This window comes from Lepisosteus platostomus, chromosome 2, assembly GCF_059453375.1.
Source record: "Lepisosteus platostomus isolate fLepPlt1 chromosome 2, fLepPlt1.hap1, whole genome shotgun sequence".
NCBI classification, from domain to species: Eukaryota; Metazoa; Chordata; class Actinopteri; order Semionotiformes; family Lepisosteidae; genus Lepisosteus; species Lepisosteus platostomus.
The window spans coordinates 74450713-74473935 of NC_142612.1; the positions used below are offsets into that span (position 1 = coordinate 74450713).

Below are 23223 nucleotides of genomic sequence, written 5' to 3' on the forward strand. Positions count from 1 at the left end.
AGCTCCAAATGAGTTACTTTAAACGCTGACTAATATTTCAGCACACGTGTCTGCTGTGCGTCTGTTTGATGCTGAGTGAAACTTTCTACCCAAGGACGAACTTCTTCTTAAGGGCTTTTAAGCAATGCTCAGAGGAATTAGTCATTAAGCGTTAAGAAGGAAGAAAGAGGTTATCCAGTCAAATACTAACATTTTCCAGAAGACTGTCAGTTATAGAAATCTGTAGTCTTAATGCTGACAGATACATGTGTATCCAAGGACAGCTTTTAACTAGTATTAAAAAATGTTGGTATGTTGATTTTGTATTTTAGCATATTCTTTAATAAATTATCATTTTAAGTTTTTTTTTCCTTGAGAATTGTGTAAATGTGTTCTGTTAATTGTTGTTAAAATGACATGGCAGACTTTTGGTGTTCCATATTTCCGGGTCTCTAAGCTGTACTAAGGTAGATTTGAGTTGACATCCTGTTAAGTGCATGACTCGAAGACCTTACAACAGACAAGTTGTCTGGTTTAGTTCTAATCAAAACCATCTGTGGGATTTTGTCAATCTACAAATGTCATTCCATTGGTTTAAAAGAACAGCAGTAAAGCAAATTGTAGGCCAATAAACTGAAAGGTCAGGTATGTCCTTCTTTTGTTGGAAGAATGTGGTTCTAATTATTTATTTAATATTTAATTAAAGATGCTAATAAATGTAACTGACTCCAAAACGGCTCTAAAGATGCTAAAACCATCCAGGGTTTGTAACTAATGAAACACTCCACATTCTCAATTAAAAAACAAATCTCTAGGTTTTTACAAAACTGGGTAGAACTGGGTATCTTTCTTTTAGTCTTGACAGTTTTTTTAGAAATCTTAAAACCGTTTACTGTAGGCTTATGTGTATATGTATTTTTATGTTGGGGGTACACTGTACACATAGTTTTTTGTGTATGTTCTCCTTCTTCTGTACTTTAAGTAAAATATCAGTTTACCATATTTGAAAATACAACAGAGGTTTTTCTTGTTTTTCATAAAGTACTGAGAATAAAATACTTTGATCATTTATTGTAGAGCTTGTCCTCCCACACAATCCCAAATTCTCATACAAATTCTCTTTTTATTTTGTGAACTAGGATAATATTGGCTGATTTATTTCAGCTGCACATTCAAACATAAATGTAACTCATTTTACAGAAGTCAGATGATCAGTTAAGATTTGCAGTGAAAGCAAAGGCAAGATAGAAAATTGAAGTTTATTAGTGGTTGAGGAAAATGTACCCCAGAGCAAATAATACTGTAACCTGTTTAACAATTGTCTACTAGTACTCTTTTCTAACTTTACATAACACATAAAGGTCAGTAGTACAAGCTATAGTGTATGTTTGTTTTCTTGTCAGTTCTAGCAAGGAGATGTCTGGAGGCAAAAGAGACTTATAAAACTGATGTAATTCATTGTGGAAGTGGCTCACATCATTTATGAGCAGCAGGGCTAGAATTTCTAAAGCACTACTTTATGAGAGGAAATGAGTGACTATTCTATATAGATATATTATTGTTATTACAGTTGGATACAATCTCATGACGATTTTCAGATAAATCGTTCACATTTTGGTGTTAATTTTTAATTAGTGACCTAATGTTTTCTGTATGTACAATGAAAGTTGTTTATGGGCTTTGAGCTTTTATTTGGGTAAAAAGGTTGCCCACTTTGAAGCTAGCCTAAGCATTACTGGGCTGTCACCACTCTCTAGGAGGGCACATGATATACACTGGTGAAAACGAACCATTTCAAAAACACAGGGGTTGATTAGGAGTAGGACTGGGTATCTTTCTCTTAGCATAAGTAGTTTTTTACACAGCAGATGTGTGAATAAAGATTGCTGGAGATACATTTTTTCATCCTTTTGTGAGAGGGCCTGCTCAACACCTTTGCATAAAGAAAAAGGTCTTCTTCTTTACCCAGTACTTCCCTTATCGAAAAGCACTGACTTCATTTCCTTGGTTCCTTGGAAATTAATAGTTTCTCATTTTATTAGTCCAATATTCCAGATGTAGTATATATTTAATTAAGTGTAGTTTCCTTTTGGTGATGGTATGTGTATCTGTTTTTTGTCGTGCATTCTTTCTAGTTTTACAATTTTCCACATGTTTTCCTTCAGCATTTATGATATTTCTTATACTAGAGTTGTGAGGTTCTAAATCACTTAAGCACACAGCATTACAGTCCACATTTAAACAATAAAATGCTGTTAAAGAAAGTCTTCAGATCTTGTATCACTTCATAAATATACATTTATAGAAAAAATTAAAAAAAACATGATGTGGCCTTAGAGCACACCTGCTAATTAAAAACACATTTCTGAAACTTATTCTTAAACCTGCTTTGTTTGTTCAGTCCTGTGCTTTCCTTCGTACAGATGGCTCTGGTTTTAGTAATTATGCGAATCGAGCAGCTGCTAAATTCAGGACAGCTAATTTTGATCCTGCATTTTAAATTTCAGTTGATTACCTGTGAAGAAATTAGCAAGTTAGCGCTTATTTCAGTAGTAGCCCATTGACCTTGAGAGATTTTTTTTTTCCTCCATTGGTTAAAATGAGTTGACAACATGGACTTGTGGCATTAAGTAGCCACTTTCTGTTTGGCTGTGGTACACTTGCAAGACTTGATATTTTTCATTAGGATCGTTGTCTATCTGATGAGTGATGCTGGGCGTCTGCACACATGCACGTGGTGTTATAATGCAGTGGATTGGAGAGAAATGCAGTTTTTTTGGAACTTTGTTAACATATGGGTTTATGTAGATCTAAGAAGCCTTTGAAGATCTTTGAACTTGACTAAATGGCTTAACCTTTAGCTGGGTGGGTGGGCAAATGTCTGCTGCATTTTTTTTCTTTAGCTGGACTTCTCCCCTTTTTATTGCTATTTCCATACAGTACAAACATGAAAATAGAGTAGTTGGAGTTAGTTGACTCAATATAAAAACAAAATTAAGCCTGCTTATTTTACTGTCTATTACAATAATTTTACCCGTGAAAATCTACTCTATGTACCTGGTCATACTGTTTGAGCAAACACAAATACCATATAGTTTATCTCTTCTTAGAGGGAGGAAACAGCTTGGGAAGTCATTTCAACATCTCTTGTAATTAACAGAATATCATAAATTAAACTTCTGTCCTCTTTATGTTTGAAGAGCACTCGAAAGTGATAAATCCAGATAGTTAACATTTGCATTTCACTCGGTTTGGAAATAACATCTGTTTGCGTGGATAGGGTTATGTTTTGGCAGCTAAAATGAGTCTTTTTTTTACCATTTTATGAAAAATTGCTTTTAATTGGATGGTAAAGCTTGTTCATAGGACATGAAATCATTCATTAAGTTTCATGAAGGTGCTTAATGAATTTCCGTTTTAGATGCTGTTTGTAACAAAAGCTGGGTTATAACAGTGATAAAATGGTCTATCTTCTTGCCAGTCTTACCTAGTGTTACTTTTCCTGTGACTTTCCTTCCAATTTTGTTGTGCTACTTTGTATTCATGTGTGCTGGTTTCTGTTTCACTACTCTTCTGCATTTTAATTTTTTGGTGACAGTTATTTCTATATATGTAGACAACATACAGTATATACTCTAGATGTTGTGTATGCTTTGTATGGCATAAATGGGTACGAAAGAAAAACTGAATGCTTAAGTTAAAAAAACTAAGTTTGGTTTTTCACTGGTATTTTCTAAAAGGCATTTTTCTTTTCTCACCATGCAGTGAAAAGAAGTATTGTATTAGACCACACAAAGTGAATCTACATTTTATCAATGGAGTTTTGTGTTTGCATTATGTAATGACATAGTATTTTTTTATATTTGCAGTAATACGTCTTAAGGTGGTGTGCATTTAAAATTTCACCAGGAACAGGAAAATAATGATAATAATAGACTACCTTTTTTGAAGACTTTCTTAAGCTTTACTAAAAATCTAAATATACACAAGCATGAGGATAAGGGACTCGTTGTTAACAAGCACCGCAAATGTGCTGCTTGTGGGGAAAAGGCAGTAAAGTAGGGAAATTAGCATGGTTTGTATTCCAGAAGGTACACAACATTGAGGTTTTTTTCTGTTTCCATTGCTAGTGGTGTCATATAGCTACCATTAATGTACAATTTTCAATGAAAACGTGTTAGCCGAAATATAATATAGAAAGATAACAATGATGCACAAGCCACCTTCACGCCCAGTGATATAATTATCTAAATAGGTTCTGGTTAGGGATCATATCCATGCGTGTGGGGGGTCAGTAGAGATAAGCTGGTGTCTACACTAACATAGCAGTAATTACTTTATTGATAATACACTGAGAAAATTGCCCTAGCCAATGGCTCTAGGAAGATTTAATGGATTGGCTGAAAAATGGTTATCCCTTAATAGAAATGAAAATATGTGTCGGCCATAGGGAGACATTCCCTTAAGAGATAAAGAAATGTTAAATAGAAATATAGAAAACTGTTTATCTTTTCTCTTTGCATTAACAAATTTACTCCAGCCTTAAATTAGCTAATAATTCTCTAAGGAGAAAGTTTCAGTAATGAAATTGACATTTAACTGCATTCCCACACTCTATTAACACTGTAAATTTAATTTATTACAGACCCAGGAGTGTACTTGCTTAAAAACCTAAACAAATTTAAAATTTATTAGGCCTGCTTGGTCCTATACAGTTGTGCAATGCTAAAGAGAGCTTATTTTGTATATTACCATATGCATGTCAATCCAAATTTCAGTACAAATGTATTATTTCATCCATCAAAGTGTAAGGTTTGACCTTATGGTGAGAGAAGACTTGCTTCATGTAAACGTCTATTTTTTTTCTTGCTATTTTTTTAAAGCAGTCAAATCTGTTTGAACCGCCTGTTTTATATGCCAATATATGCTTGATTTAGCCAAGTCTTTTGAAAAGAATGTGCATTTTATGTTATGTATTTATGATAGCATTGTACAGTATATTTCAGCTATTTGTGGTTCATTACAGCAGACATCCAGTGGTAAACTGGAAAATCACGGCTGTCATCTCCTCTCATTTGTCTCATGGTGATATTTTTGAAAAGTATGCACATTTTTGACACCATCCTACCCTACAGAAATTCTCTACGAAAATGTTCTTTATTCGGTCATTTGAATGCATTGTTTGTGCGGGTTTACACTTTCCTTTTTGCTCTCTTTATGCATTATGCTGCTACTTTCCAGCAGCTGCCTCAAAGGAGCATATCTGACCCGATTGTGATGGGCATCATCATAGCTCGAGGAGCCCTGGGCTCCATGGAACTTCTTAAGCCCTCCAATGCCTGCTACCTGTCAGCAGGGAGCCTCAGCAGCTGGCAGAAGATATGTTTCTCAACAAGCCTAGAAATGCCCAGACCTGCACCTCCACCTTTCCAAGCCCCAGGGGGCACAGACAGTGGAATGGTGCCCTCCTGCTGAGTCAGCACTTCAAGTTTACAGTCCTTCTCCAGATCCAGGTGTAATTCCAATCTGGGCTCCTTCTGACTGGCAAGAGTAAAAGGGCACTGCCTGCAGCTCGGGTACAGTGAAGGAGCTTCTTCATGTGACAAACATGTTGCTGTAAATCCTCACCTAAGCCATGACCTTTCACACCCCAGCCACCATTGCTCCGGACGTAGTACTGAACTGAGACAAATACTGAACTGCATTTCGTCCAGGTAAATAGGTCAGCAGGTATGTCTGCACTCATTGGCTCTACCTCATTCCTGAAGTTATTTTACAGCCAATAAAGACAGACCTGGCTTTTAACCCTTAAATATTGTTTTAAACCATCGAAAGGTTTTTTTTGTGTTTTGATAAATGACAAAGTGATAAACCACCAGTTTTTGTGGAAGACTCTGTGTCTGTCATGAAATGAAATCAGTTGTTGATACTGTTTATGTTTTACTTGATATAAGGAGTTAGGGATACCTTATACATATCAGTAAGTGTTTGTAAGCTTCCCTGTGTGGTTCGTTGAGTTCTAGATCTGAGCAACTGCACTCCTGGAAGTTCACGGTACAGTCACTTCTGCTCTGGCCTGCATTGCATCTCGCTGTGCCGTGGTCTCAGGCATGCCAGGTCATTGTCCGTTCAGCGGTGAGGGATATGAACTCGCAGGTGAAAAAGAAAGTCGAGCGAAGAGCTCTTCCCAGGCTCTCGGGCTGTCTGGGTGTGATGCACCCGCTCAGCTGCGGCCAGGCTGTCACGTGGCATCTGTCCCCCCAGGTCGCGCTCGCGCCATCGCCGCTCCCGAAGCCGCAGCAGCGGGAAGTCCAGCCGCAGGAGGAGCCGGAGCCACAGCAAGCCCCGGGACCGGAGCCGGCGGAAAAACAAGGACAAGGAGAAAGGCAGAGACCGGGAGAGGGACCGAGCCAAGGAGAAGGAGCTGCCGCCTGACAGACCAGGGTGAGCGATTGTTCCATCACCTTACCCAGCTCGTGTGAGCACAACCCGTTCCTGGGGAAAAGAAAAGACTCGTTTCTCCCCTGTTTTGTTTTTTTTTGTGTGTAAGAGTAACCCAGTGTAACATCATGAGAAAGTTTTCTCCTCCTTTAGGTTTCTGTCTTTCAACAGGCACATTATTTGCGAGTCCAGATCGAACGTGCTCAGGTCTTTACTGTAGCACTTTGTGCTTCCCTCTGCACTTCTTCACATCACTACCACCTGACACGCTGCTCTTCTCAGTGTTGGCAGCTGGCAGTGAGGGCTAAAATTATATTAGCCCCTTGCTGTGCTTTGGTTCAAAACTTTTTTGGGGGGCTGTACTACGTTTTAGATGAGTATCAGCCATGTAAATAAAAAGGGACCCACTGCATATCTTTACACATTTTCCTTTACATTAGGTCTTTCATTTCCTTAGTGCAGTGATAGCAATCACTTTTCTCTTCAGACCTTATGCATAAGAGTAAATGGTTAGTGATGTCAGAATTGCCACTTTGTTTCTCTTTTATTGGGGCGTTGTGTAAATTCTTCCTGTGAGACTTTTAAATAGATAGTCCAACCACCACAGAATAGGGTGTTTTGGGAGAAGGAGAAATGCTGTCTTATATGCACAGCCTTCCTATACAAGTTGGAGAAAAAAAACACTCCACCTTTGATTTTTTTGGTAAATATATATGTTTTCTGTTGTTTTATTAGCGATTATATTTCATAGAATAAGTCAAGGATGGAACTCACCTTGAAAGCTCCAAACATATGTTGCATGCTTTGGGGGAAAAAAGCACCAAACGTCATGATGATTCTGGCTTTAGCGGAGTCCTGTGTACAGTTGCATGTTCAACATCTGTGAAAAGTTTTTTGCTTTTTTTTTCAGTTTTATTTGAATACATTCCATTTTTCTTTCCTGAAGGACAGGTTTAATTTCATTATTTCTTCTTCCTTACAGTTAGCCGTACAGGGTAGTATAATACCCTGCTGGGAAATAATTGCGTGATATCCTCAGGAAAAGCAAAGCAGTTATTTTAGTCCACTTTCACTTTAGTGCACATCATGTTTTCCACAGGTTGAGTGTTATAATTACTATGAAATCTACAAAGGGTGAATGCTTAAGTGGAGTCATGGTTATAATTAACCTTTTTTAATCAATTTAAACTAAACCGATTAGTATAAACCAATAAAGTGGTAATGCCCAGCACTGTACATGGAACACAAGTAGAAAGCCTATTTAGCGATCTTTGTTATAACCAGGATTAATGCACAAGGTGCTGACATAGCTTTTCATTTGTTTGACACAAGAGTCCAAACCTGTGCGCATGATTTACATTGATGTCTTGTGTTTCTTAGCAGAACAGGAACATGAAATGTGATGTAAACAAGGTTGGTGTCCCTCATATTGATAGGGAAACTCAGCACAGAAAAGGGTTACATTTGTGTAGAAAAGCTTATTGATTTACAGCTTAAGAGATACTGGAAAAGTTAAATCTGTGTTGAATGAAACTTTCCACTGTTGCAGCAAACAGTTCTCTATGAAAATTGAGAATTATCCTTTGTTTAATAGATGTCACAACTATCATCTACCTTTGTTCTTAATAAGTATGTTGTTGTTTCTCTTTGATAGTGTAAATCAAATATTAATCTGCCCACAACTCATAACTTCCCCAGTATGTGATCTAAGCCTGATCCCAGAGTGGTTTGAGCCATTAAAATATTTTCATTGAATTTAATAATTGCAGCCACATGAGCTTAACTTGAAACACACGACACCTTTTATAAGTCTCATTTTCAATTAAAAGTGATGATACATCCTGGAAAAGCACATTGATCAGTGTAGTTTAAGGTGACAGAAAAATGAGGGTATGTATTGGGTGGTTTAAACATGTGTATGTAGCAGATTCAACTCATCATTTAATTGGATCTGCAGTTCAATAAAGGTAATTGTATTTTCATTTAATTTATTTCTATTTTAATGAATGTTTATTTTATGTAGCTGAATATTTAAGAAATCATTCAGGGTTGTCATACTGGGACAACACTTAACAAGTAAATTCTAGATTTCAGTCTTCTTTTCATCTAGAAAAACACATATGTACTCTTCCTGAAGGTCCCTGTTGTGTTAAAGAGTGCATTATCCTGATGTGCCCAAGGTACTGACTTGCATCTTCTGAAGAAAGTGAGATTATAATAACCGTTCTCTGCACTTGAGAAGTGTATTCAATGATTTCTAATTTAAGGAAACTGAGATGAACAGAAGACCTTGTCTTTGTATTTATAGCTCCTTTCTAATCTACTCGAAAGGCATTGCAGTAGTGCTTGGCCACATGTTTAAACCCATTAGTTAAGCATTTATGTGATGAGGAGTCAACTTTTCTGCAAAGGTGAGTCAATCAAAGGTTAAAGGGAAGCTTTTAATGTATCTGTATGCATCAGTGTTGTAATATCTGTTGAGACTAAATAGGATAAGATGCCTGCTTTTGGTTATTCTGTTTTACATTGCTTTCAGAAGAGCTTTATTCCTAAAAGGGTTAGGAAAAGTCTTAAAAACTCTAAACTGTATACATCAGCTGCTTGTGTTCTGACAGTCAGATCAAAGCCGGTGCAAAACAGTTTCTGGCTGACGGTGATTGCTGTCATGGTTCTGGGACTTTTGGTGACTGGTCGTGTTGCAATTTGTCTGCCACTTGGATAAATACATTGCATGTGAGGCTGAGATGTCAGAGTTTTGGAGTTTGACAGCAATCATACATTCATTGGCTGTCGTTTTCTATTCTCCTTTTCTTCTCCTTGCAGCAGGAAGTCATTATGCTAATTTCACCTTATTTGCATACAGGTTACAGAGTTCTGCGGCATGAAGCATGCTCTGAACCCCTTTAAAGTGTCTGGTTAGATCAAAGCAAGTCTGTATGATAGCTGTTGTCTGACACCAAGCTGTGTGGTGTTGTTTTCATTAAACATTTATCACACTTCTAGTATGACAGCAGGCAACTTTGTGCTTGGTAACATGTTTTCATGCAAAATTTATTGAAAAAGACGAGACATTGTAAAGAGATCTTGTTGCCTTTCACCAATGGCAAAGGGTAAATGTTTGATTGGAAGGAAGGAAGTGTGCCTTTGACACTCCACTACACTTGTTAGACTTGACAAGCGTCACGTGGGAAAAGGGGAGAAAATTTGGAGTGGAATGTTTACTTTCTTGTGGAAGGCAGGCAAGCAAACAAAACATGTTTGGAGTAGCGCTTCAGGATTTATTGTATCAGGCCTCCAGTCTTCACATGAATCCTTTACATGTCTAAAAAAATTCTCTCTGCTTATCGTTTATCTTTCTCTTTACGCATCCGTCTGTTTAAATAGATAAATGAAACTTAATGAAGGAAACATATTCTTCCTAATAGGTCATTTGGAGAAAGGGCAAGTGGTTTTTGTGAATAAATAAATAAACCTTTAGCACAGTAAACTACTGTTAATGCAAGGTTTTGGCAGAGGACCATAAAATGTATTGCAAAGCATTTGGCTTTTAGCAGTTAAGGGCTCCCGTCCATGTGTTGCATCTTTAATGATTCACTGCACAATAACTTCCCTTATGACAATTTTTTTAATTGATACAGTGAATCTGCTGTAGTTATCAATTGGGAGTTTTACGTCGATTATCGAGTCAAGCCGAACTGCATTCTGCAAGCAGAATTTAATGCAGTCCAACCTTTAATCGCTGTTTCACAGATGCAGTGCTGTAGATATTTATTTTGACAAAATGCCTTCATTGGTTATTTAGGTTGGTTCATTGTTTCTGAAAAAAAGCTTTGATCTTAAACTTCGTGCTTTGTATCATACCTGGAGAATGAGTGTTGTGTTGAACTGTGGATGCTCTGCGGCAAGGTGTTTTCTTCAAGTGATCTTTTGTATTGAAAGTTATTGTGCATGTGGTATTTAAAAAGAAAAGTTTTGGGGGCACAGTGTTTGAAAAGGGGGTGAGCAAGCCAATGATTCACACTCAGGTGAAGCCCCTCTCCTCTCCTCTGCAGTTTTCCGCAGGGCGTTTTAGATTTCAGTCGGCGCTCCTCAGTTGCAGACCCTGCCTCACCTCGATCAGTGAGAGATTTATGTAAAGCACAGATTGTTTTTTTTGCAATCCATGCAGATCAGCTGTGATACTCTTATCTTTCAAACATCTAACAGCTTATTATAGCAAATAATAGACAGAGGAATGCGATTGCCCACTAGCCATCATTTGTTTTGATTGTGCTGTATGAAAACTCCATTCTCAGATTGCAGGACTTTAGGCAGTGTCTGGAAATACTTCAAACATGCATTGGGTAGATTGCCTTGTACTGAATTAAATCAATGAACTTTAAGTATCTGTGGTTTGTGGAATATAGCAATATTGTGGCCGCAAGCATTTTTGGATAGCAGTAACGGGAAACAACTCCCTTCAGGTTCATTTAATTACGTATTGCATGCTTACACATGATTACTTCTTCCTAATGCAAAACATTAGGGAATGAACCCCAACTTCAGTGGTGTGGGCTGTCTCTGATGTGCCATAACTGTTTCATACACAAATCCCTGTTGCTCTTTTTAATTTTAAAGAGATCTGTCTGAAAATTGTACATGCTTTGCTGCCTTGGGGCAAACGTGTAATTTAGTGTATTTTTTCTGATGATGAATGAATGCAAAAAGCACAAAACAAAACATTTAGATGGGAGTAGAGACAGAGACCAGTTTTCTTTAATCTGTCACAGAGTTTCTTCATTAAGGAGCTTTGCACTTTATACAACTCACCAGTGCTCTTTGTTGTCAGTATATTTAAACCCTACTCCTAAAAATGAGATTTTAATCTAAGTGATTTTAAGTGCGAAAACACCTTATTGGGTGAGTAATTTTGTTTCTTGACAAAAATGTGGCAGCTTTATGAGAAAACAAAGCATTTTGGAATATTTTGCCACAATTTGTCAAAATTATATTAAAAATAATTAAAAATACTTTAATCATTTATCAGAAAAGCTTTCAGTAAATGTGAAATAATCTAATGACATTAAATGTGTGTTTGTCTTGCACATATTCACAAAATACTTAATGCTTATAAAATTCTAAAATATATTTGCTTCCACTGACAGTATCAGCACATAAAGAGCACAGTACATGGATAAATAGCATCTGGGTGTTACACAGGTCTATATTTGACTGGCCAAAGTGATTATTTTTTAAAGCAGAATATCCACAGTGCTAGCATTGTACTTGTTCACCTTGCTTAAGCGGCACTTCCGTACTGTGTTTCTCAACAGAAGAATTTGTGGTTGAAATATTTGTACAGTACATGTGGAACTAGACTACCTCATGGTAATTAACCTCTCAGGTAGGTATTTCTGTTTTTTGCAATTGGTCTTACTTTCTCAGTAAGAAACAAAATTATCTTTGCATATACAGTATAGGAAGATTTTTAAACATTTGCTTTTAAAGTTTCTGATGCAGTTTTTAGCAGTTTGTGGTTTAGGCTCAGGTTTTGTTCTTCTTGCAACAGTATAAGGAGGAAAATTAAATGAACTTCAAAAACCAATTAAATAATATCCTATTTTTAAAAACGTATCCCATAAAGAGAGCATGATAAGATTTCATGTTCAGTGTAATGCATGGATGACTACGTTTTAACTTCAGTGAATGCATATTTTGTGTACCGTTGAATCCCCTTTCTCCTTATCCTGTCACTAATAAAATGCATTAGTGAATTTAGGATTTCAGTCATTAACACATGCAATTCGTACAATAAGACTCTGTTGCAGCGGGGGCTCATGTGTGTTTTTTCTGCTGCGCTATTCAATCATTCTCCTGCTCTTTACAATGATTGTGTACCTCTGTTTTCTAAGTCTTTTCTGTTTCTTTGCAGCTCTCTCATCTACTGTCATGTAGAGACTTAATTTGAATCATTTATGCCAGAACTGCCTATTCAGAAGCATATTCAGAGGCTTCAGGGATTGTGCCAGTTTTCCCTTCCAATATTCAAGCCCTGGTGCACCAGGCAAAACATACAAACCTGGCACTTACCGCACTAGATTAATCTCTGTGCCTTTGTCGGGTTTAGGATCTGGAAGAGAAATCATTGTTTGGGTGGGGGGAAAAAAATATGGAAGCAGGAGAAGTTGCATCGCATGCTGCGCTTCAGTTCCGAAACAGATGAAACGTGAAGGGAGAGTGTAACGTAGAAGTCATTTCCCCCATAGTTTTTGACATGTTTATTTATTCTGTGTTTAGTGTCCCTCAAGGGAAGACTTGTTTTTCCTAGCCGCTGGATTTGGATTGAAACATACAACTAAGAAGAAAAAAAATGAGTCTGCCTTTTGTTGTTGTGATGATGTTGATTCATTGTATCAAATATTTGTTATACAACCCAAAGTGGATATGGCATCCTAATATAGGTTCTTTGTGCACATTGTGTCCTTCGGCTGGCCTGGATCATGTTAATCTGGTAAGAAGCACCAAAAGAGAGTGATAGGGAGCTGTGACAATCCACTTAGTGTGAGCTGTAATCTCTTTACCGATTAGAAGTAGTTAGAGTGGCATTCAGACACCCTGCAGGCACAATGCAGTGGAGGAGAGTTTTAATATATATGTTTTATATGTACAGTTTCTAATACGTGGTGGACAAAGACTGAAACCTGGACGAAGATGACATAACCCAGGCAGTGTACAAAATAAAGTCTCCTCAATCCAATTACATCTGGAGAATCTGCCGAGTCTCTGCCCATAACACATAATCAATATCTTCTTTATACTGTTACTCTTTATAGACGGTTTATGGACGAGACCAATGATTCAAAATGTAGCTGATGTTAATTCATCTGGCTGTTGGTTTGTTGAAAAAGGAACATTTTAAGTACACGGTCATGAAAACCAATAGCGACAGCAAGGATTTAGGATTTTTATGTAAATTAGCTTGTCAACAAAAATGAATGTTTTATTGTCGTCGTTTTTGCATTTTAGCACTAGGAATGATCTTAATGAAGTATGGTTAATTGTGTCATGGTTAATTCACAAAGAATAGCACCTACATAAAAATACATGATGTTGACATCTAACCTTGGATGTCTGTGTTTCTTTTTTGAATACAGAATAAGTTAAACACCTTGCCCTCTGCAAATTTAGTGGGGTCCCCCCATAAACTGTTTATAGGGTACATTTTATGGTCAGGTACCCTTAGGGCATGCTCCCACAAGAATGTTGAAAATTGACAACTTCTGTATAAAATATCTGTGAGAAATAGGTATGGTGGTAGATGTTACTGATATAAGATGACTGATTGGTATTTGTTTCATATGAAAAAGGGCTCATACATGAATGGTATTGAACTGTAAAGCCATGAAATTTATGAAATTGCTTCCTTTCTGTGAGATTATATTTCCTTTCCAATGTTTAATTCATTGTATTTGAAATATGGTATACATCTTATTTCTGAATAACACTTGATGTATTCAGTAATGCTGTTATTTTGGAGCACAGTTACTACTGACTTCATAAATTCAGGAGCATTTGACAAGCAAACATATGAAATAATATTCTGGTGTGACAAAACTAATGCTTATATCAACATTAAACCCAGTATTATGCTGCTTTATAAACTGTTTGAATATCATAGGATCTTCTATAAAGCGCCAGTATTTGACAGGTTTCTTACTCATGATGGCTGGTAATGAAGGTATAGCTCAAGCCTTATTCGTTAAAAGATGTTTAAAAATTGTGCTGTAATTCTACCATGTTAAATTACCTGCACTGATCGTGTGCAACATGTTGTGAGTTTTAATGCATGTCTTTTCAAAACCTTCTTTCAAAGTCCTATAGCATTGTTTTATTTTTTTGCAAAAACTTTTTTGCAGCTGTAGCTGCAGCTGCAGAGAAATAAAACCATTTAATATGTGTTCGTAGCTACGTAGATTGATCAACACTGTGGAGAAGCCATTACATGATAAACAACATCTATAAATCTGTGCGTGAAATTCTGGATGCACATCCCGAGTCTGCCAAATTCTTATTTTGTAATAGTTGGTTCCATCTTGTATGCCATCACTCATTAATATATTAATAAGGAAAAACCATGTTTCATTCTCTATACGTGGAGTGGAAAAACATGTGTTGTGCGTGTTCATGTCGGCGTGTTTGTATGTGCTCTTGTCTGCCTGTGTGTGTATATAAATTCTGACAACTCTGCCAACATCAAAAGTCTCGCCATTCTTAATGTCAAGCTCTGCATAACAAGCATTCACATCTCAAACGCACTTTCTCTGCTTTAAGACTGGATCTTGCCTGAGCGAACAAGAGTCGGTACACAATAAGGAACAAAGAAAGCAAAAAAAAAAGACAGTAAAGGCGAAATAAACTACAGAATCACTGAGACTAAAAGACAGGTGGAAGACATTTTTTACCCCTAGGCTAAACTGTCAGCTGTGCTTACCTTACAAATTCTGCACTATTCAGGCTTAACAGTGTTCTATTTCTCTTTGCTAAGACGTATGCCGAGCTGAGTGCAGTAAAATGATGTTTGGTTATCTTTATTTTCATCATTAGAAGCTGTGCATTGATTTACAATCATAAGTAAATTATTATAGATTCTAGTGATACATTTACAATGTATAAATTATTCATTTAATTGTATAATTGTGCTGGGAATGTGTCACTTTGCTTTTGGGAACAAAAATCAGTTTTGGTAGCTATCTATTTTTTTCTGTTTAAATATTTAAAAAAACACTTTTTAGATTCCTAAACCACGATTTTGTTTTTACTTTTTAACACCTACTGGACAGCATTGTAAACTGTGGCTGGGCCCTTTCCAAAACTTCCCAGTCTGTCACGTAGACTTTTTTAACGATAGAGCTGAGATAGAACGAATGAGGCAGGGACGCGTTTTAAAAAGAAGATAGTTGGGTTTGTTGCTTGTGGTCTCTTGTGATTAGAAGGTTATATGAATCCAATTAGCAACTTACTAGATTTGCACTTCAAATTTTTAATAGCACTGCCTGTTAGGTGTCAAGATGCATATCTTTTACTGTTACGAACAAAGACAACTCCCCTATAAACCTGTTATTTTGTGTGTCCGTGCGTTTATATCTTTTTGTTCCAATCCTATAGCAGCACAAGTGTCACATAGTGGATCAGCTTCAAATTATTTTTCTTTACACTTCACCTTGCATTTGCATCCCTGTGACCCTGATGTTTCTTAACAGCCTTCATTTGCGTAGCGCTTTGGGCGTTTTTTTTTCTGTAGCCATATCGCCAGTGGAAAGGGGGGGGGGGGGGGAACAGAAAATGGTGGCTAGTATGATAAAAAGTGTAGATGATATGAATAACAATTGTTCGGAGATCTCACCCCCTATCTCCGCAGATAACCTGCAGACTGCAGAGCCTGAATAAGTGGCAGATAGCCTTTGTCACCACTTATCCTGGCTATACACTTGTAAGGGAGAGTAGGGATAATCACCTTAATCTAATTAGGGTTAAAGAAGGGCATGACTGTGATCTGGCGGTCAGACACCTTACTGTATAAATCCTGTTTGCATCAGAAAAATAAGGTTGTCATATTGATTATTCAAATTAGCAGCTAATGGCCGTAGCTCATCCGCTCAGCTTGCAGCTGAGGAGTCCGAGGCTACAGCTTTCCTAAAGAAGGGCTCTGCTGGCAGCCTGCCGTATGCTTTCCCTTTTTTCTCTTTCGCTCTCTTTTTTGTGTTAAATTAGAGACTTTTTTTCAGGAGATGTCAAGAAAGAGTTTGCTTGTTCTCGAGATTAAGAGGGCCACGACTGGGCGCTCTAAGATAAATGTAGCCGGGCACGTGTACTTTTGTTATTGATAAAAGCTTCATTAACTTTCTTTCTCCTTTAGATGCTGCCATACTCCCTGCCTGCACTTATAGAAAATAAATACAGTAAAAGCTGCCCCGCCCCCTCCTCCCATTGACCAACCAAGTGAAATCTTTCTTGCAATTAATCTTAATATGTTAAACACTTTGCTTAATCATTGTGTGCTATTGAGTAGTGGTGCATTTTACCTTTTAGATGGCTTTCACTATACATTAAAGTGTGCTGTTACTGCTGTTGTATCCAAAAGTTTTTTGAAGTCAAGTATAGAACTAATTTAATTAGTTTTGATTTATTGATTTCGGTTAAAAGTTGGTTAGAAACATATACTTCATCTATTTACACTTGGTTTCTAAAACTACTCTATTTGATTTTTAAATTCATTAGCTGGCCCATTTTTATAATTGAATACATTATGTCAAATAATTCTCAGTATTTAGACCGCACGTACTGGTCTAAATAATTACCATAGGCAAAGTTCTTTTATGTATGCTTGTGGTTAACAGTGAAACTTACAGTACCTTTTTTACAGATGGCAGAGAATTTATGAAAATCAAACTACAAAGCTAGTTAAACTAGCTAGTAAAACTAGTGACAAGCAAGTAAACTCTTGTTAAGTTTTATTTCTGCGACTCCTTGAATTTCTAACTGTATATTTAGCGTTTCATACAAGTGGTTGCAAACTCAGAGTTCTTCAAGAGCTGCAAAACACCGCTGGGACAAAGTGATTCTCAAATAATAAAAGCAGTGGATTGCTTTAAACTCTAAGAAAGGAATTCCTCTGATATGAAGAAAAGAAAATTCTCAGAAATTAAGTTGTGTAATTTGAATGCAGAATAAGAGCAAATAGCCTTCACTCATTTAAGTTTTTCTTTTTTTATTCTCCTTCCACAATAACACCCCGTTTCCATCAGGTTAAATGTGTGTGTGTGTTGTAGTCCGTAATGTATATCGCCACATTTAAAGACACAAAGTGATAGAGCAGTAGTGACCATTCCTTTCTTTCTCATTTTTCAACTGCTGACAAGGTGCAGTCAATTTTTTGAATTTTTACAAGCTGAAACCTATCATGATTCATGGATCATATCACATGAAAACTGTAAAATCTCACACTAGTAGCAGGCGGTGTGCACTTGTGCTATTAAAATAGCAGTGATTGCATTTTGGTTACAGAAATATCAGGTTTTATGTACAATATACAGCCAGTATATTGCGCAGGCTATATACACTACATGAACATAGATGTTTTTTTGTATATAACATTTGAACACGTATGGTGTTTTGAATAAAACATATTAAGAGTGTTTTTGTTTTTTCTTTCATTGGCTTTTCCACTCTGTGTTCTAAATTTTATCATCTATTGCTTTAATGACTGTTTGAGACAGCTATTTTTCAATGGCATTAACAAGTGGTCATGTTCAGAGGGAATGTTTGTGCTAGTTGAAATAAGAACACCTAAAGCACCGCAGCGTTAGAGCAAGTTATCAAAGTGAAATGTTTTAGGTGAAGTGAATTTTATATATATTTAAATATAAAATATTAAATTGACTGTCTAAGAGAGTTTTACATTTCTCTGGTATTTGCCTGCTCTTTTTGTATGAGACTGATTGGAAGACTCTAACAATTAGCAGCCTGATGAATCAGTTGTTTTTTTTCCTCCTGATTACTTCAACTACTGTAACGAGTGAGATTTCAGTTACCAGCCAAAGGCTTTTCAAAGGCAAGAGAGGGCCTGGAGGACTAAAGAGAAAGAATGGACACAGATGTAGCCTGGATGTCTTATGCTGCCCAAAAGCAAGTGCCAGCAGATAAATACCCATAAAGGGAGTTCTTTTTCTTTCTTTTTTTGGAGCCCTGAGGATTTTTTCACCACAACTTTTTTTTTTGTCAGACTACGAAATGAAAAGCATTCATCGGCTGCCCCAAAGAGAGGATCCATTGAATGGGATAACGGTGTAATGTACTATTGAAGGCAGGATTGAAAGTGATTATCTTGTTAACTCCTGACAGTTACCGCCAGCTTGAAATAGAAATGGTGGACTTGATTTGCAAATGAATTAGAGCTTTTTTTCATTTTGTGCCAAGATCATCTTTTTATATTCTGATATGACAGATGCTATGTTCTTCGCTTTTGTTCCACATCAGTTTTCCTCTTGCAATAAAAGCCAAAGATTTTGATAGTGATTTTAATATAAGCATCCCACTGCTTGGAGTTTATTCTTTGTGTACAAGTGTTTCAATCTACAGAGTTTGGAAAAAATTGTTTGGGAATGATATTGTTCTCATTCAGTAATAGGTTTTGATTAGTCAAAGTAATAATTGGGGGTGATGAAAAGGAGAGGGGCTATTCAGGAAATGGAAGATTGATTGCTTTCTCAGCTTTGTTATTCCCCTTAAAAAGAAGTCAATTTTCTTTAAAATGTAACTCTCAAATTAAATTTCTTCAGCCACTGAGACATGGACCAAATTTGGTTAATTTAAGATGTGAATTCATTTTAATAGGTGGTGGTGGTAAGTGGGGGGGGGGGATTGAATGTAAAATACAAGCAAGAATGTGGGTTGATGAGAGAAATATTTCCCTCATGCCTCTGTCTGTCATACTGCTTTTAAGTATTCTACACTAGTACACACACAGATGGTTCGTTGTTAGGTATGATAATTGTTGTACACTCTGTTTATGTTACTCATTAACCTTTAATCCCTTTACCAGTTTTTCCCTTTTTTTGCAGAAGGTATGGGTGGAGTACCAGGTTTAATAGATGCAGATCTGATCAGAAATCATTTAATGTATTCTGTGCTTGAAACACATTTGTTTACTGGTCTCTTGTCAAAGCTCTTGCTTTGTTTTTAGTATTCTTCGCCTGCGCTGCTCAAAAAGTATGAATATGCATATTAACATTTAAATGATGCCTTGCATTTGTACCGTTGATTAACCCTGTTTACTCTTTAACCTGGAGGTGGCACATTTCGTCCCTATTCCAAGTAACACCACTACCGCATGTAACTTTATCCATTATAGTGGGTGGCTTTGCATTGTTGCTTGTTTCCAAGAGAAACATCTCTGTTTCAAGGCTGGTGTTCCTTGGCACTATCTACTCTCTTTTCCCAAATAACATTTTTGAATCTTTTGTCCATTCAAACAAGTCACATTTGAGAATCGCTTTTGGTTTGTGAGAGTTTAAAATGTGATACTCTGTAGACGTGGGTATGGTTTAGAAAAAAACCCAATCAAAACCCCCAACAAAAGAGGAGGATTTCAGTCTCTGAGGTAGGAGAACAAGATGGGTTAATGTCCGTATTTAATAAAAGATAGGATATCTGGTGAACACACTCCTTTTGCTTGATATTAACCATGGATAAACATTTAAGCAAGGCTGGACAAAGAGAAAAGCCTGAATATAAGAATAATAATCAGAAATGGTTGTTCGCCTTTCTGGATTCTTCTCTTTGATTTCATTCTGCTAAGCAGCACAGACTTGCTCGTAGCACTGACCCTGAATTGGGCCTTCATGCGAAGTGCATAGTGTCATGCTAGTCTTAAATAATTAAGCAGAACTCCCTTTGTCTATTTGAACTATTTATACGCCATAAAAAAATCAAAAGCTGCCTCTGCAGTTCTGAAGCTGAGGTAAAAGGGAGCGTTATAGCTATCAAATCTTAAATCTCTTTTTCTCTTTTATTGACGGCTCTTAAACCTGCTGCAGAAAGAAGGAGTGGGGTTTCACATGGCTTTTCTTGGATTATCTTAAAAGCTTCATCCTGTATGTAAAAGTCAGTGCCCTGAATTGGGCAAGGAAGGCATGCATTTTCTATTTGACCTCGTCTTGTTCAACATCCTGGCTATGGTTTACTTTTGTCTGTGGTCTTTTGTGAAAAACGTGACCGCTACACTGAATGTTCATTTATGCTCTTCAACAGTTTAACAGAAAATCAAAAGCAGTGCCACTGTAGAAAAGCAGGACAACGATTTTGATTTAAATCTGCAGATCTTTAAATAGATGCTACCGAGACTGCAATCAGGGCTGTCTAAACCTTCTAAGCTTGCAGTCGAAATGATCATATCTTTATTGTGCAGTAAGGTAGCACCGATTCTCCATTTCACTCATCTGATAACTGACTGATGTCAAAATTTCAAAAACAGGTGATCCGTGGACGCTGCAGACACAAAATAAATCACTCAGCGCTGTTTTTCTAATAAGTTTGCTTGGAGTTTATCAGGTGTCTCACAGTATGTGAATGCTCAATGACATGGCTGACGAAGTGTGAAGCTCCTTGAGTGATGTCTTTTTCATCGTACCTGCATTTCTTTTTGAATTGACAGACCCTGCTTATATGACAGTGTTCTCAGAGCCTTCTTTGCACTTAAAGAGGCATCATTATTTTATTTGGAGGCACTGCTTTTTCTGTTTTGACAGAGAAGTCGCTCCAGTTTTGTCTGTCTGTCTTTTGTGTGATAGCCCTGAATTCGATCTGGGCTGCTGTCTAGGTGCACTTATGTGTTTCAGGACTTTGACAATAACTCTTGATTGAGCGATGGGGGTTTGAGACCACGGGTCTTTTCCTGTTAAATGACTTATTTTGATGACTGTTACGGTATACATTACAAAAATAAACTTAAACGTGAACACTTACATTCCTTTAAAAGTAAGCTTTAAATTTATTAACATTGTATAATTGATTTATCTGGTGAAACCTTAGACAAAGTGGAGATTAAAGATCACTGAGGATATTCACGGAAGCACAATCTGTCTCTTACTGTTATAACTACTGATAATGTCTTATGGAGGGTTAGTTGATTAAAACTACTATTAATACATCTAATTCTGCTAGTTTTTAACTATGTTCATTCTGTTTCTCTGTCATCAATACTGTTAGTTCTATGTCCCGGAAATGAAAGAAAAAGGCACATTTTTAATAAAGTATATTTTCGCCATTTAAAACGAGTTATAGTGGAAACATCTTAACTATCCTGTCATTTCGCATTTCATTTCAGTCTTAATCTTGCATGTGGGCAACATTTCTGCCGCTGAAAAAAAAAAGATTCAGTTAGTGCTTCCCAATCAGGACTCAGTGTGTTCATTACATTAAAGCGTTAAGCTTAGATGTCAGGGACTGAGACCCTTATACAGTAATGCATCGCTGATGAGCAATGTGCTAATGGGCCTTCCTGTTAGGTGGAAATAAAATGACTGGCTTTGCATTTTAAGTCCTTGGTTTCTACATTGACTGACTAAAGATATTCATCTCAGCCATGTCAAGTAGGGAAATAAGAGAAAAAAAAGCCCTAATGCAATTATTTGAAACTTGACCACAGATGACAATTCATCTCATGCCCTGACTTTAATTAATTGTGTGCTACCTGGAATTCTAGCCACAGATTAAAGGAAGCTGTTGCAGAGAAATTTAGTAACTACGAACATAATAGTAGCCTTCAGAATTAGTCGATAATGATGTCAACATGGGACTGAGAGACTGGGGTTGGAGCCGAGCAGCTCCCTTGACATGAATGATATGCTAGACATTTCCAATTTGCCAGTATTGACTGCAGCAAAAGCCTTGCATTAAATTTAGCCCTTTTTAACACTTTGACTTGTTTGTCCTCTTTTACTTAATTAAGTAAGAATAAATAATGCTTTGCTTTCAGAACAAAAGAAATGACTTGTTTTCTTTTCTACTGCACTATACCTCCAGTACCCTGTGGTATTTTTGTTTGTTTTTACCTGCTGCACGTTGCATAAATGAAAGCATGCATTGAATGTATTTTATTTCTGAAGATTTCTTCTGGAAGTTTAAAATATAGAGTATGCACATCAGCTTTTATTTGTTTTGGCTACATAAACTTAAGTATAGTTTCCCTGTTACACATTTCATGGTTGAGCTGGATTTTAGTGGCAATAATCAAAGCTTAGTGAGTACAGGGATTTTCAGAGTGCAATGAGTCCCTCAGATAAATTACTTTGAACATTATGCAGAACAGGTACTGTATATAGACACTTATATTCTGCCTTTAAAACCCCACTTCTATTTTTTAGACCTCAGTTAAAATATTTGTGTTATGCCTCATTTTACAGATTTGCGCTGGAAGTTGGGGGGTACGTGGAAAGAATTAGCACAATAAATAGTATTTTTTAGTTTATGAACATCTAGTGTTTCATTTGGGTTTTCATGATTTAAAATCAGAAGTATAACCCAAGACAAATCGTTGAAGGTCAATTATTTTACCTGCTAGCACCTCCTAATATCCTTATGTGTAAGATTCCTGATTTTCTCACTGCAAGACGTAATGGTTACCCATGTTTCTTGAGCATATTTCTATCTGTATCACTGGAGTTATGACTACAGTGCAGGGGGCACTGTCAAGAAGGCTGTGCAAAATTCACCTCACTCTCTCAGAGCAGCAACCCATGGCAAGGAAGATGTCAACTGCCTTGCTCTGAGGCCGGCCTAGGTTCTTCCCTTGGTTCTGTAGTTTGCTAGCATTGATTGATCAGGCTCGTCCCGTTCAAAGGCAGTTTGGTCAGCCTGTGGGATGGGAGTAGGTGGGCTATAGTAACAAGTGTTCAGTTACAAATTGGTGGGATAATCCTGAAAAACTCCTTGGTGTATCTGTTGGAGCAGTGGCGTGGCATTCTGTGATGGCAGGAGACACTAGTGGCAGGGCACACCTGGGGAGTTTGACAGAGAAAGTTGGGCATTTATCTGTGGAATCAACTGTAAGTCCTTCACGGCGGGGGCATACAGTATCAGCAGGAGCTCTTTGTGCCCTTTGGTTAACACCTCCAGGAACTGCAGCAAGAAGGTCGTTTTTTAAAAAGATTAGTTCAGCTGAGTCCAGCTGGTGGCTCGAGCGCAATACAGGACATGATGCAGAGGGCCGTGCAAGATGGGTGTTATGTGTTGAAAGGTGATGGGGAAGACAGAAAAAGAAGAATT

At 37.1% G+C, this 23223-nt stretch overlaps 1 protein-coding gene across 4 annotated transcripts in view; it reads left to right on the plus strand.

Moving 5' to 3' along the window:
- Positions 1 to 23223, plus strand: part of rsrc1 (arginine/serine-rich coiled-coil 1) — a 116455-nt gene that overhangs the window by 13745 nt on the left and 79487 nt on the right. For all 4 annotated transcript variants that reach the window (XM_088618136.1, XM_088618126.1, XM_088618152.1 and 1 more), the window contains one exon: positions 6244 to 6423. In XM_088618136.1, coding sequence (XP_088474262.1) covers positions 6244 to 6423 — 180 coding nt within the window. The remainder of the gene's footprint in view (positions 1 to 6243; positions 6424 to 23223) is intronic.